At 40.9% G+C, this 16,548-nt stretch overlaps 1 protein-coding gene across 1 annotated transcript; it reads left to right on the forward strand.

Moving 5' to 3' along the window:
• Positions 1-15,690: 15,690 nt before the first annotated feature.
• Positions 15,691-16,253, forward strand: LOC108716784 (ATP synthase F(0) complex subunit C3, mitochondrial-like). The gene has a single exon (XM_041562363.1). It carries the CDS (start codon positions 15,691-15,693, stop codon positions 16,117-16,119), a length of 429 nt encoding a protein of 142 aa, XP_041418297.1. The 3' UTR covers positions 16,120-16,253.
• The last annotated feature ends 295 nt before the right edge of the window (positions 16,254-16,548 follow it).

Raw genomic sequence — 16,548 nt, forward strand, 5'->3', positions numbered from 1 at the left:
TAGCGATGGTTTGTTTTGCAGCCAGAAATATACACGTTAAGATTTTGTGATGTATCTTAGAGAAACCTTCACATTTTTCATTCAAAAGTGCTATTATTGGGTCTCTTCTCACATTAATGTTGAAAACAGAGAATATGATGGTGTGTATCCTAATCCAAAATCTAACCACCCTAGGGCACGTCCACCATATATGGTACATGGAACCAATTTGGTGGCAGCCTCCAAAAGAATTGGGATCAGCCGTAGGGTTACCTTTTGCTATCTTATGGCGTGTCAAATACCATCTAAATAATCCTTATAGGAAGCCTCCAACAAAACAGTATTCATAGAGCTGGATTTAGTGATTTCCCAACACTTTCCCCAATGTTCCATATCATAAGAAAATGATACATCCTTTTCCCATGCCCTAACATAAGTGTGATCTCTTGGGTTTGACATGTTATTTAAGGCAGAGTACAACAGTGAGATCGGGCGGGAGGGGCGGAGACACCACCGTTCAAAAAATGACATACTATGTTGCGACCTTTCCCAGTGGTTTTTCAGTGAAGATATGTAATGTAACACCTGTAATGCTCTAAAAATTTCTGATGGTGGAAGGTCCCGCTGGGACTGGAGATTAGCTATAGTAAGTGGGCCCCTAATGGTATAACAGTCATAGATTCTAAGAATATTACTAGAACTCCACCACTGGAAAAGGGCTACATTTTGACCCGGTACAAAGTCCGGATTTTGGAGCAAGGGAGTAACTGGTGCCCATGGTGACATTAGTTTAGCAGAGTACCGAACACTATCCCAGACTTGCATGGTGGTGCCTAAGCTTGGGTTCTGAACCAAGGAGCGTTTATGAGACATAGACCAAATTAATGCATCTGCTGAGTATGGGGCACAGATGTCGTTTTCCAGTTGGACCCATTGCGGACCTACCGAACCCATATGTATAAGTGGAATGGCAGTCAGTTGGGCAGCATAATAGTAGTGAAGAAGGTTTGGGAGGCCCAAACCTCCCTGCGCTCTTGAAGCGTACAAGGTTCTCTTGTTAACCCGAGGTGGTTTGTTGTCCCATATGTAGTGCAGTATCTTTCTCTGAAATTCCTTTAAATCAGTTAAACTAACAGAGATTGGCAGAGTATGGAAATAATACAAAATTTTAGGTAATATTGTCATCTTGATAGAATTTATTCGTCCCACCCATGAAATATGGTATCTACTCCATTCTTACAATGATTTTGTTAGGGAGGCATACAGTTTAGGGTAATTGTGTTTATATAAATTCGAGTATAGCACAGTGAGGTTGACCCCCAATATTGAGATACAAACGGGCTGCCACTTAAAAGCAAAATTAAGCTTTAGTAGTTTAACAGCTTTGGGGGCGAGAGTCAGGTTGAGAGCCTCAGATTTCTCATGATTAATATTTAGACCAGAGACGTCCCCAAATTTCCATAACAAATCAAACAGATTACATCATCCGCAAACAAAGAGATTTTGTGATGGAAACCATTAACTCTAAGACCGTGTATATTAGAATCAGCTCTTATAAGAGCTGCCAATGGTTCGATGGCAAGATCAAATAATATGGGAGACAATGGGCACCCTTGTTTAGTGTCACGATGGATACTGAATAATGAGGACTGTTATCCCATCACTGTTACATAAGCCGAGGGGGATTGATACAGCGATTGTACCCAAGTTCAAAACTTCTGCCCAAAACCCCATAGATTAAGTACATGGTGTAGATAAGACCAAGACAGTGTGTCAAAAGCTTTCCTAATATCTAACTTCAGTAGTAACGCTTTAGCGGAGGTCGTCTGGGCCTTATGGATCAGCAGTAGAAGGCGTCTCATGGCATCACTAGCTTGTCTTCCTGGGATAAACCCAACCTGGTCCTTGTGTATCCATTGAGGAAGATACAAATTAAGCTGGATTGACAAAATTTTAATATCGTTATTTAGAAGCGATAGGGATAGTTATAATTTTCGCAGTTTGAGATAATTGGGAGAACCGAGAACCGTGGTGAAGTGAATTAAATAGCTGTGATAAGTAAGGGGCTAAAATTAAAGCAAATTTTCTATAATAGTGAACTGAAAACCCGTCAGGACCCGGGGCCTTCCCAGATTTTAAGTGTTTAATTGCAGCAGTGACTTCCTCAATGGTCACATCGGTTTCTATAGTTGCAAGCTGAGGATCGGTAAGTGTAGGGAGCTGAAGATTATACAATAGTTTATTGTATTGGGCAGAGGTTGGGTTTCCTACGCTAGAATATAGCCTCTTACACTAGTCTGCAAATTCCTGCCCAATTTTTGCAGGGTTGTTAGTTATCCCTCCATTTTGTTGTTTAATGGGATGGACAAGTATTGTACGAGGGCTATTATTTAATGGATCAGTGGTAGAAGGCGTCTGATGGCATCACTAGCTTGTCTTCCTGGGATAAACCCAACCTGGTCCTTGTGTATCCATTGAGGAAGATACAAATTAAGCCGGATTGACAAAACAGTTGACAAAATTTTAATATCGTTATTTAGAAGCGATATAGGCCTATAATTTTGACAAGTAGTATGGTCCGTTGACGGTTCAGGGATAGTTATAATTTTCGCAGTTTGAGATTATTGGGAGAACCGAGAACCGTGGTGAAGCGAATTAAATAGCTGTGATAAGTAAGGGGCTAAAATTAAAGCAAAATTTCTATAATAGTGAACCAAAAACCCGTCAGAACCCGGGGCCTTCCCAGATTTTAAGTGTTTAATTGCTGCAGTGACTTGCTCAATGGTCACATCGGTTTCTATAGTTGCAAGCTGTGGATCGGTAAGTGTAGGGAGCTGAAGATTATAAAATAGTTTATTGTACTGGGCAGAGGTTGGGTTTCCTATGCTAGAATATAGCCTCTTATAATAGTCTGCAAATTCTTGCGCAATTTTTGCAGGGTTGTTAGTTATCCCTCCATTTTGTTGTTTAATGGGATGGACAAGTATTGTACAAGGGCTATTATTTATTGGATTAGCAGTAGAAGGCGTCTGATGGCATCACTAGCTTGTCTTCCTGGGATAAACCCAACCTGGTCCTTGTGTATCCATTGAGGAAGATACAAATTAAGCCGGATTGACAAAACAGTTGAAAAATTTTTAATATCGTTATTTAGAAGTGATATAGGCCTATAATTTTGACAAGTAGTATGTTCCGTTGACGGTTTAGGGATAGTTATAATTTTCGCAGTTTGAGATAATTGGGAGAACCAAGAACCGTGGTGAAGCAGATTAAATAGCTGTGATAAGTAAGGGGCTAAAATGAAAGCAAATTTTTTATAATAGTGAACCGAAAACCCGTCAGGACCCGGGGCCTTCCCAGATTTTAAGTGTTTAATTGCTGCAGTGACTTCCTCAATGGTCACATCGGCTTCTATAGTTGCAAGCTGAGGATCGGTAAGTGTAGGGAGCTGAGGATTATACAATAGTTTATTGTATTGGGCAGAGGTTGGGTTTCCTACGCTAGAATATAGCCTCTTATAATAGTCTGCAAATTCCTGCGCAATTTTTGCAGGGTTGTTAGTTATCCCTCCATTTTGTTGTTTAATGGGGTGGACAAGTATTGTATGAGGGCTATTATTTAATTTTCTTGCAAACATCCTACTTGGTTTATTTGCGTTAGAGTAAAATTTTTGTTGTGACCGACGAAGGGGCTTTTCGGCTTCATGAGTGATCTAGATCTAGATGGATTTGATGAATTTCCCCTCTTAGATCCAGTTCTGGTTTATCACTCTGTTTCTGCATCACCTCATCTAATTGCCGGGCAAGATTATCTATCACTAACCTACTGTACGTTGTTTTTTCCGTCTGGAACTTAATTGAATAAATTTACCCCGCAAGACTGCTTTGTGGGCCCCCCACAGGGTAGGTATTTGTGAAACAGAGGTTTCGTTCTCCTTAAAGTAGTTTGTTAAGGTGGACTCAATTTCAGATACTATATCGGGTACCATGAGTAATGAATCGTTAAGTTTCCACTGGTACCCTCTGGCCATCCGATTATCTATTGTAATCTGAAGGGAAACTGGGGAATGGTCTGACCATGGAACATTTAAGATCATTGCAGCGCATATTTGGGGTGTGTAATCCTGCGAAATGAATATATGGTCAATGCGCGTGTAAACCTTGTGGGGATATGAGAAATGGGTATAGCTCTTACTATATGGATGTTTTTCCCACCAAACATCAACTAATGAGTGACATTCCACTATTCGTCTAAATTGGCGGATGGAATAGATGTTAGAGATTTCAGATGTAGAGAGTGGAGTAGCCTGTCTATCCCATCCTGCGTCTAAAATCAAATTTGAGTCTCCACATATAATAAGACCCCCTTCTTTACCCGCCTGACTCTGTTGAATAAGCCTGGACAGAAATGAAAGGGGATTTTGGTTAGGTGCATAGTATGTAACAATAGTATACTTAGAGTCGTGAAGTAGTAGTTTTATTTGCAGGAATCTGCCCTCCGGATCTGCAACTACGTTTTCCACTACAACAGGTAGCCCGGCTCTAACAAAAATAGCAACCCCTTTTGTTTTAGTAGGCCCCCTAGCCAAGTGGAATAGAGGGTATCTATGCTGAAAGTACTTAAGAAAGGAGGCAGCAGAAAAATGTTTCTCCTGTAAACATACAATATCTGCAGCAAGTGAATTGTAAAAAGAGAAAGCTTTAGCCCGTTTGGAGGGTTAATTAAACAATTGCATGTTGTGTGAAATTATAGAAACTGCCATTTTAACTGTAGCCATAATTTGTATCTATCAAAACCAAGATTCCAGGAGTATGCAACTGGAGATTCCTCGTGACTATCAAGCATGGTGGCGCTCAGCGTAATAAAACAAACTTAAAAAATCAACTAAAAACCAATTAGTCCTAAATAGACTAAACACTAGGGCCTTAGCACAAACCCTACATTGGGGTCCAAACCCCATCTAAGGCTGGCAAGTTGGAGGGGCATAACACAGAGAACTCCACAGCATAGCATATGAGGCAACAATAAAGTAAACAAATAATGCAAGGTTATAAACAATAAAAGAGAAGGTAAATATAGAATAAGCATATGACATGATTCAGGGAGAACCATTGAGCGGGTGGTGGATACATCTAATTTTTTAAGGTTGATACAAGATCTGCAACTGGGAGGTGATTATATACTATTAGTGGCTTTTGATGTCTACAGTTGGTATACATCCATACCCCATGATTGGGGCATGGAGTCAGTGCGGACCGTATTGGAAAATTCGCAATATAACTATATACAGTGGAGTTTCTATATGGAATTGCTCGCGTTGGTATTGCAGAGGAACTACTTTTTATTTCAGGACTGCCTTTTCCTTCAGGTACAGGGGGATGCGATGGGTTTGAATGTCACCCCGACATATTCTAACTTGTTTACGAATAATTATGAGAACCAATACATTTATACTAATGACCTTTTTAAGAAAACTGTTTAAAATGGTGGCACTATGATGATGATATGTTGGTAATATGGAAGGGTGATGTTGGATCCCTGTTGGAATTTAAAGTGATACTGACAGGGTTTGCTTTCATTGTGTTATCCCATCTCCCCTCCTGTTATCCCCTCTGATCTCTGTCTGTTTGTTCCACTTGTCCAGTAGTATATGCTAGGCTCCATTTTGAACTACATGTATGTTGCTAGAGTGGATCACATTATAGTCTTTTGACCTATTTGGATGTTCACTGCTGTCAAAATCCTCACAAGACCCTCACAGTATGAAATAAACTATTAAAGATAAAGTTTGTGCTACTGCCACAAGGAAAAAATATAGATAGTACCACTCAAAAAAATTAATAAACCAAAAAAATTCAGTTATTAAGTAAATAACAGGAGAATCCACTCACAGTTCACCTCAGTCCCAAGGTGCAAAATCCAAAACACTATATACAAAAGGAAGAATGTGAGGATCTCCAATAATAAAGAAACTACATTTAAAAAGTAGAAAATTTATTAGGACATAAGACCTAAATAAACTACTCAACAATCTTCAAGGTGTTATTCTGCCTGCTGAAATCCCTGAGGTTGTAAGTTATTGCTATCTCAAGACAACTTGATGCGTTAAAGAGATCACACTTTCAATGCTTAGGAAGGGAGGCAGAACATTCAAAAGACTAATCTAAAGATCCTTTGATAGCTCTATATATATAATGTAAAGTTTATAAATGGACACTAGGAGGCAAATTTACTAAAGGGCGAAGTGGCTAACACTAGCAAAAAGTCGCCAGCGTGATGTAATTTTGCCACTTCACCGATTTACTAACCGGATGCTGGCATAAATTTGCTAGCAAAGTGGACCTACTCTAGTGCTACTTCGCACCCTTATGCCAGGCGAAGTTGCGATATGGCGAAGGGACATAACTTCGCTAATTCACCAACTTCGGATTTATGTGAATGTTACCTCGTGCGCCAGACTTTACTTTGCCACCTCAGACCACGCGAAGTGCAATAGAGTAGATAGGGATGGTTCAAAAAAAGTTTACATTTTTTTCTAAATCCCCAAAAAAACGCTGGCGTCTTTTACTTTTTATAGGGTGAAAAAGAGCAACATTTTTTTTAGGGTACTCTCCTTCCCCCCTACATTTGATAACATATGGCACCTAAAAGCCCTGGCGAATCTACGCCTGGCGAAGTGCGATGAAGGCAAAGGCCAACTTCGAAGGTAAGTAAATTTGCCCCTAGGAATGTAGCAGCTTAAAGACAGTGCAGCATCACAGTCATTGCCATACAGTCTGTATATGCCAGCAAACTAACAGCAGCTTTCATTTTTTCAACTTCTGTATCATACATGCATGGTATAGCTGTTTGCATTAGCATTTGGCATCCTGATTCCTGCTGCTATTCTGTAAATTAAGCTAACGAGAAACCTGTCTGAATTGCCTTGCAAACACAGGATCTGCAAACTTCCAGCTATATCAGAATTGATTCATTTCTCTGCTGCTGAAAGACTTTCTCCTTTCCTGCTAGCCCAATGTCTCAGCACAGTGCTACACATTCTGGGGAAGCTGATCCACAGCAAGAATTAGAATTCATTCCAGATCAGGGAGTAAACCTTGAACCTAGTGCAAAATCAAAGCGCACAACCAAATTGACTTGGAAGGCTCAGCAAAGGTTTGAGACAGATAAAGAGAAATTGCTTTCTGTTATTAACCATTTGTGGTCTAAGACTGTTAACTGTATGTCTGCCGTTCCTCAACCTGCCTTAAATCCTCTTCAAATCGAGGGTACTCTTAAACAATTAACTGCTACCTATGAGAGCTACCCGCAATTGTGTTTGGAATATACCGACTTCTTAAAGCAGCACAACACTGCAGAGACACAGAAGGAAGTAAAGGAATTTGATGAGCTGAATCTAAACAGAGACAGCTTGTTATTGCAAACAAAGACAAAGGCAGAAGTGAAAAACGCACAATTTCATGAATTCAGATCTCAGCGTTCTGTATCTAGTAGACACTCTACAAGATCCTCCAAATCCCTACAATCAGGATCTTCCATTTTCCATCAACAGCTTATTTAGGCACGCACAGATGCTGAAGTCACTAAGGTCCAGGCAGTCTTTGCGCAAAGAAAAGCAGAAATGGAAGCAGAGGCCGCACGCATGGAAGCAGAAGCTGCACAAAAGAAAGCAGAAGCTGCATGCAGGAAAGCAGAAATGGAGGCCTTGGAAAAGCAGTGTGAACATGCCACAGCTCTGGCAAGGCTAAATGCCTTAGAACAAGAAGAGTGAAAGAAAACTTCAGCTCCTGTCAACATGACCAAGGTCTATACACTGCATTTACCAGTCCTAGAGACAATTTACCTACTTTTGCTCCAGTTCATCAGGCCACAGCATCACAGAAAGCTATGGGCACTGATATAGAAATATTAGACAATCTCCCCTACTATGGGAATAATTAGTTACCACGAAGCTACCACACTCCTCCCCAGCTGCAACCCAACACATCCATGAAATCTGAACCTGTGCCAAAGTTGAATGCTTATGCACCAGCCTTTGTTTCCAACTCTGTTTCACCTGCAGCCATAAATCCAAGGTTTGGAAATGCAGACTTGTCACAGTTTGCTAAATACATGCTTCGCAAAGAAATTACTAAAACGGGCCTCACTAAGTTTGATAAGAAACCCAAAAATGACAGAGGCTGGAAATCCCCCTTTAAAACCACAATTATTGCACTAGACCTCACAGCTTCAGAATAATTTGATTTGCTTATCAGGTGGCTAGGTCCCCAATCTGCTGAACGTATCAAGAGACTCAAAGCAGTACATATGTGTAATCCTGCTGCAGGACTTAATGCTGCTTGGAACAGACTTGAGCGTAGCTTTGGAAGCCCTGAAGCAATTGAGGAGGCTTTGTTCAGAAGGTTGCAAAGCTTCCCAAAGGTATCTGGCAAAGACAACCTTAAGTTTCAAGAGCTAAGATCTTCTTTTGGAGCTTCAACTGGCCAAGGCTGACATCCATCTTCCTGGCCTTAGTTACCTCGACACCACACATGGAGTCAACCCTATAGTTTCCAAGCTGCCATACAGTATCCAGGAAAGATGGGCATCGCTTGGGTCAAAGTACAAGGAAGAGAATCAAGTTGCATTTTCTCCCTTTTCCTACTTCTGTGATTACATCAGAAGAATTGTAGACATTAGGAATGACCAAAATTTCTTCTATAGTGAATTCAACCCTCTTGGACCAGATGTTCCAAGGTCCACAAGTCCACCCACTACACTCAGAGAACACCCACTTCAGTTCCTGGAAAGGCTTATCAAAACAACAAAATTGAGGACCCAAATTGTCAGTGCCCTTTACATAACAAGCCACATCCGCTCAGGAAATGGAAAAAACCCTGCAGGAGCACAAGGAACTTTTAAGGAAATTTGGGGTCTGCTTCAAATGCTGTGCATCCAGAGAACACCTTGCCAAAGACTGTAAGGTGACTATTAAGTGAATAGAATGCAACAGTGATGTTCTTGTACAAGCACTTCATCCACTTCAACACAGTTCCTCTGTATTGTCTGATAACTCTCCTGTGGCAAAGCAAGGTGGGGAGAGCACAGATCAGACAGCACATCCCACCCCAGTATCCTCTACATGTACTAAAGTTTGTGGAGAAGATCAATATTGGTCAAAAAATCTGTGCACTTCCAGTTATTGTCTTTAAGATCTGACCCTAAGGGCAGATATATCTCTCTGAATTATAAGATTAACTCAGTAGAAACTGTTTTGGCCAATCTGTACATTCTGCCTCCATATACAGACGAGTGTATTGTTCAATTTGTGAAGTATGTAGTGGATTTACCACATGCTCAAATTGTGTGCGGAGGCAATTTTAACACAGTTTTAAATGACCATTTGGACAGGGTAAGGAGCTCGGCGAATACTCCAAATGCCAGGGCATCTAATTTAGCAGCCTTGATGGCGGATATTTCTCTGGTGGAGGTGTGGCATCATTATCATCCCTCACAGCCGGATTCTCATGCTTTTCAACAACTCACATGTCTCTATCAAGGTTAGATATGGTATTTCTCTCCAGGCGCCTCCTTTCAAATACACACTGTGCTCATTATCAAAACAGAGGTATTTCTGACCATGCTCTGCTTAAAATAACTTGGCATAACTTACCCAAGGTAATAGACAATGGTCTGGCTCAATATTATAAATAACGATGCAGAAATTGCCAACTCCATTAAGGAATATTTCTCCTTAGATCACACCCCAGTCAATACCCTGTTTGGGAGGCCTTTATGGACACTCTCAGGTCCACCCTCCACACTGAGATTACAGTGGTCAAAAAAGCCTCACACCGACTCAAAATGCAGGTCATAAGGTGGATACCCTTTCTACCCATATGTATTCTGACCCCTTGCCACACATATTAATTGCGCTGCGCCAAGCAAAACAGGCATATGCAGGGCATATGCATGTTAAAACTAAGAGGAAACTGTTTTCTCTAAGGCTAACTTCTATGAGCATGGTGAACGGGCCAAAAACCACTAGCGTATATGGCCAGGGTACAAGCCACCCCCCCCGGTAATTACTGAACTTTATGAATCACAGGTGGTGCTACATAGTCAACCCAGGAAGGTACAAAGGATTTCACATGACTTTTATACCCATCTCTATACATCGAAAACAACAGCTTCCCCCTGGGAAATAGCGGCATATTTCACTGATATTCACCTGCCTACTCTAACAGTAGAGCCGGTCAATACCCTGGATGCTGATATCTCAGCACAAAAAATATCCGAAGCTATAGATACCTTCCCGAATGGTAAGGTATCTGGGCCAGATGGCCTACCAATTGAAATATATAAAAAATAAATTACCCCTAAGTTGTGTCACGCCAGCGTGCCTGTACCTTTAAGAGGCGCGCAGGCGCGCCGCACGCGCCCTAAGAAACCAAGATGGCGCCGGCGCTGGAGGCAAGAGAAGGAGCGCGGCGGCGTCCACGCAGCCGCACCACTAGACCACCAGGTATTTTTATTACAATTAATGTGTGTTAAAAGCAGAGCTGGTTTGGCCCTTTCAGATATGTATCTATATTATCTGGCAGCACAACTGTGTCACCTAACCACGTGGGTGAAAGGATTGCATCATAGAGTACTGCATTCACTTTGGGCTCTGTTGACTGGCTTTACGGATAATCCAGTGAGCTGGATCCTAGGGAAATCTGTCACTACATCTCAAGCACTACTCCCCCCTCCCGTCAGTTACTTATGTAAGGTGTGGAAAATGGCAAATACACTTATTAAATCCCCTGTCACGGACCCACTTACACCAATATGGAATAACCATGACTATCCCCTGTCGGTAAAGTTAGGCCCAATGAGTCTTTGGTCAGACCGTGGTGTACTTTAGGGGATGTGTGGCACGATGGTAAACTAATCTCTTTTGCACAATTGAAGGACAATTCCAGATTCCACACAGTCAATGGCTGACCTTTTACATGCTCAGCCATGCTCTCAGTGTCACACACAAATGTCACAACATATCACTGTACACACACTCCCTTTTGGTATACATCAAGAGGGGACATACAAAGGGTCTGGTCACAATGTTATATGCTAAGTTGCTACAAGAAGTGCACAGAAACAACCTAGATGGGCTACAAAGTAAATGGGATGAAAAATGGCAGGAAGCGCAGAGGCCCCTCAGTCAGTATCCCCCAATTATAGGTTACGGCTAATTCAGTTATATATTCTCCACAGTGCTTACTACACCCGTCAGACTCCATTACATTAATGCCAACAACTTGGATGTTTGTACTAGGTGTGCTTTGGACAGGGGAACGTTGATACACATGCTGTGGAGCTGCACTAAACTTACTTCATACTGGAGGGAAGTACTAGATACCTTAGAGGGGGTGCTACAGGTAACAATTTCCAGAACACCTAAAACGTGTGTCTTGGCCATAATACAAGACTTTAAAGGGATATTGTCATGGAAAAAATTTTTTTTTCAAAATGAATCAGTTAATAGTGCTGCTCCAGCAGAATTCTGCACTGAAATCCATTTCTCAAAAGAGCAAACAGATTTTTTTATATTCAATCTGACATGGGGCAAGACATTTTGTCAATTTCCCAGCTGCCCCAAGTCATGTGACTTGTGCTCTGATAAACTTCAATCACACTTTACTGCTGTACTGCAAGTTGGAGTGATATCACCCCCTCCTTTTTTCCCCCTAGCAGCCAAACAAAAGAACAATGGGAAGGTAACCAGATAGCAGCTCCCTAACACAAGATAACAGCTGCCTGGTAGATCTTTGAACAGCCCTCAATAGTAAAAACCCATGTCCCACTTAGACACATTCAGTTACATTGAGAAGGAAAAACAGCAGCCTGCCTGAAAGCATTTCTCTCCTAAAGTGCAGGCACAAGTCACATGACTGGGGCAGCTGGGAAATTGACAAAATGTCTAGCCCCATGTCAGATTTCAAAATTGAATATAAAAAAATCTGTTTGCTCTTTTGAGAAATGGATTTCAGTGCAGAATTCTACTGGAGCAGCACTATTAACTGATTAATTTTGAAAAAAAATTTTTTCCCATGACAGTATCCCTTTAAGTTAAATCAATACCAGTCACTCTTTCTCCTTGAGGCGTTATTACTAGCCAAAGGATTAATCACTCAGAACTGGAGAGCTGTGACTCCTCCTACCTTCTCTACTTGGAAAGCGATAATGCAGGATACCTGCAACACTTAAATGTACCTAAAAAGTGGAGTCCCCACCAAATTTCATAGAATTTGGGGTCCCTGGGCCGACATTTACCCCCAGCACCCAAGACAACCTGTAGCAGATTAAGTCAAAAGGGTTCAGGAAAGGTAAATGAGAAAAACATCACAAAACTTCATAAAAAATAGCTAGGACTGAACTCCTCATTGGCGGGAGACCCCAATGAGGTCATAAAACTCTGTATCTATTATGGAATGTCTGATGCATGCTAGGCCTTATTCTCTTTGTTATATTTTGACACTGTATCTTCCCTTGACTTGATTATTTGTTGTAAATTGCTTGCTTTTATTCACTCAATAAACTACCCTAATTTACAAAAAAAAAGTTTGTGGAGAAGGACTGCATGACAAGTCTTGTTCAAAAATATGTTTGGTTCATGTATACCCCAAGGGACAACCAGAAAGGGCTGTGAGATTGTATGCAATACTAGATTATCAGAGTAACCAATCTCTTGCAAGATCAAAGTTTTTTGACTGGTGGGGCCATTCCCTAAACCCTGGGCACCTGTGCTGGCACTATGGAAGCCTCAGAAGGCGAGCCAGTGGTCTTATAGTAGCTCCTCTGAATGGCAGTATAGAAATAGTATTTCCTACTCTCATTGAGTGCAACCGGATTCCAAAGAAGAGATCCCTACTCCTGCAGCTGCCTCTCACCACTCTCACTTGAAAGTTATAGCTGATTTGATGCCTGCCTTCGACAAAAAAATCAGACATCCTTCTATTACTTGGCAGAGATATTCTAAGGGTACACAAGGTATGCCAACAAATCAAAGGACCTCATGATGCCCCGTTTGCCCAACGCCTGGATCTAGGCTGGGTAATCATAGGCAATGTCTGCCTGGGAAAAAATAGAAAGCCTAGTATGGTTTTCTTATTTTAAGACATATGTTTCGTCGTCCAGGACACAGTATTTGTTTTGAACAGTGTCCACATCATTACTGTGTAAAGGAAAAACTATGCAGTAAAGGTAAGCAACATAAATGCTGCTGAAATCCCTGAGGTTGTAAGTTATTGCTATCTCAAGACAACTTGATGAGTTAAAGAGATCACACTTTCAATGCCTAGGAAGGGAGGCAGTGTTGGTATCAGTGAAAAGAAGCTGCACACAAACTATAATCAGCTAAAATCTCCCCAATGCTGCCCCCAGTCCGGGGAACCTTAGTAACGGAGACTCTCCGGCACCATTAAATCATCTTGCTAAGTTGTTTCAGTCACAATGGGCTGGGGGCAGTGCAATCCCTCTATAGACTGGAGTCTTGTTTTCATTTGTAATTAGCCTATCAGGGATCACGCAGCCCCCAGCCCAGCGTGACTGAAAGAACTCAGCTAGATGATTTAATGGTGTTGGAGGGTCACTGTTACTAAGGTTCGCCAGGCTGGGAGCGGCTTTGGAGAGCTTTTATTCACGTGCAGCTTCTATTTACTGATACTGACACATTCTTATTTTTCTAAAAATGTGTCAGTATCACATTAAGGTATATTTGGATTGCTGTATCCCAACCATTAAATTTTCACTGCCGCATAGTGAGGAATTTGTTACATTCGTAGATTCCAAGGTGTACCGTAAGGGACAATGCATATAAATTGATCTTTTTGTGAAACCCATGGACCTCAATAACTTATTGCCGTTTGAGAGTGTGCATCCCAGGGCTAATATATCATCTCTTGCCAGGTCACAGTTACTACGTGTTAAAAGAATAGTGACGGGGGAAGATAGATTGTCTACCCAATTGGAAGAGATGACATCTAAATTTGCACAGAGAGGATATCCTAGTGCTATGCTTGACAGGGAAACTGCAAGAGTGAGGGATCTTGATCGAGTATTTATGATACAAGAAAAAGTTCAGGGAACTGTAAAGAGAGCACCGATTCCCTTTGTACACACATATCATCCATGTGCCATCCATGTGTACAAACAACCTCGAAATTTGAGAGACAGACTAGTAAGAACTGATGTGGGATCTTTGAAGTCTGATCCACAGAGGGTTTTGGTGCCCTTAAGAAATGGCATGTATCCATGTGGTAGATTTAATCAATGTTCTAGTGTCATTTTGTACAAATCTTTTCACGGACCTGCATTCAGGGAAGAAATTGGAGAAATTTGAGAAATTCCAAGTATGTAATATACTGTATATGCTGTAATATATATGTGTCCGTGTGGCCTCGCCTATATAGGCGAAACTATAAAACCCATACATGACCGTATCAGCCAGCATAAATCTACAGTGAGAAAGGAGGTTCTTAAACTACCGGTTCCAGCATATTTTCATACTGCCAGACACGGCAGCATCACTCAGATTTCTGGTGATTGAGTCTGTTGCCTCCCCCACAACAGTCTAAATCATTGTGGTCTAATAGTCTGATAATGTTGTTCAGATTTAAGTGACAGAATTTAAGATAATTTCTGCATCTGTGTGGTTGATTGAAAGATCATGTTATTGACTGTGAGTGAAACCTGAGGTACAAGGGAAGATGCTAGAAGAAATGTAATGAATTCTGTTGTAGAGAAAAGTCCTTTCAGATGGCTCTTTGGCATTCAGGAGTAGCTAGCAGAAACTGTGGTACTGGATTCCAAATGACTGAATACATTTTCCTAGAGAAGTAGTACAGAGTAAATTCGGAAAACTTGTATGATTTGCATTGATGCACAATTATTTTTGCAGTGTTTTTTTGCACAACTTTTTTGAGAAGAATTATTGATAAATAAGTTTAATTCAAGAATAGGAGTTTGTTTTAATAAAAAAAATAGTTAAACTCAAGTTTAAGTATATAACTCCCTAAATGTCTAGGATCTAGGATTATATGAGGAACCCTCAGTGAATGATTACTATTTAATCATGTTATTATGTGTGCAAATATGTTAAAATTGGTTTGCTTATACTACATCTGCTGCATTTACAATGCCCCGCAGATGTTTTTAACTCTACACAGAACCACACTGTATTATATTCTTCTTTCACCCGGGGGATATGATTCAACTCTTGTGAGTTTATTATTCACCATGACTTTAACACTTTGATGTATATTTTATACTTATGCATTTCAACCTTTGGCGCCAATTTTGAGAGGGTTCAAATAGATATGTTTGTTATGCACAATTTTCTAGTCCTGAAGACGGCTCAAGTTTGGAGCCGAAACGTTGAATAAAAAATCTTTTCACTTTTTCATCAAGACCTGTTGGTGCAGTTTCCTTATTGTATTTGATATATGGTAGCAGGCTGCCATTTTAAATCATTCATCATCAATGTAGTCTAACAGACATATTTTGGAGTAGAGCACAAACAACTGTTAAGATTAAAAAATAAGCAAAAGGCCTCAAACACAGGTCAAGCTGCTTAATCTTGTTATTATAGAGTTAAATCTCTGCTGAATTGTGTACTCCGTTTAGTACGACCTCTGCTTTTGACTAACGAGCCAACACCCTCCCGAGGAATACTAACCCACATACAACATGTATGCCGGCGTGAAGTTTGTCTCCACACCTTCTTTGATCCGTGCTGGGTTCAGAGCTCTGTACAGACCAATTTCTGCATCAGTGTTGTCTCGGCCAGAAGTTAGAACTGGAGAGGGAAATGCTACACTCCTCAGTAGGGCTCCAAACCCCTTCACACAGTTGGCACTGAGGGAATTCCAGACCTCTGCAATCAGCAGAGACACTGAAACTGCTGCAAAGTTTATTGGTGCTGGTGTTGCCATAGTCACAGTGGCTGGCTGTGGTGCTGGTATTTTAACAGTTTTTGGCAGCCTCTTTATTGGTTATGCCAGAAATCCATCACTGAACCAGCAGTTGTTCTCTTATGCCATCCTGGGATTTGCCCTATCTGGAGCTATGGGTCTCTTCTGTTTGATGGTTGCTTTTCCGATCTTGTTTGCCATGTGAATGAAGAACATGTTGGCATTTGAGAAATCAACTGTAATAAATATTTTACTGTGGCTCCCAAGGAATGTTGTTGTTGTGGAAATGTACAATATTCCCAAAGTCCTTTCATTAAAAATAGTAAAACTTTAATTATACAAAAATAATTATAGAATGTGTTACTGTGGCTTGTACAGATATGCAAATGCAAGGACGCTCCCTACCCCCTGATGGAGAATGCGGACAGGCTCAAGTTACTATGCAGGCAGCCTGACATAGGAATGCACCATTTTCCCGCTTTTTGCAGCAGTGACAATTTTTTTTACTTTAATCAAATTCCTTTTAAAGTTTGTGCTTTCTCTGATGAGCCTATGATTGATTGCTTCAAAAAGCCCTGAAACTATCAAGGACATTGAACACAGTTAATGAAAACAGCTCAGTGTTTCAAGGATG

Source organism: Xenopus laevis, chromosome 5L, assembly GCF_017654675.1.
Source record: "Xenopus laevis strain J_2021 chromosome 5L, Xenopus_laevis_v10.1, whole genome shotgun sequence".
Taxonomy (NCBI): Eukaryota; Metazoa; Chordata; class Amphibia; order Anura; family Pipidae; genus Xenopus; species Xenopus laevis.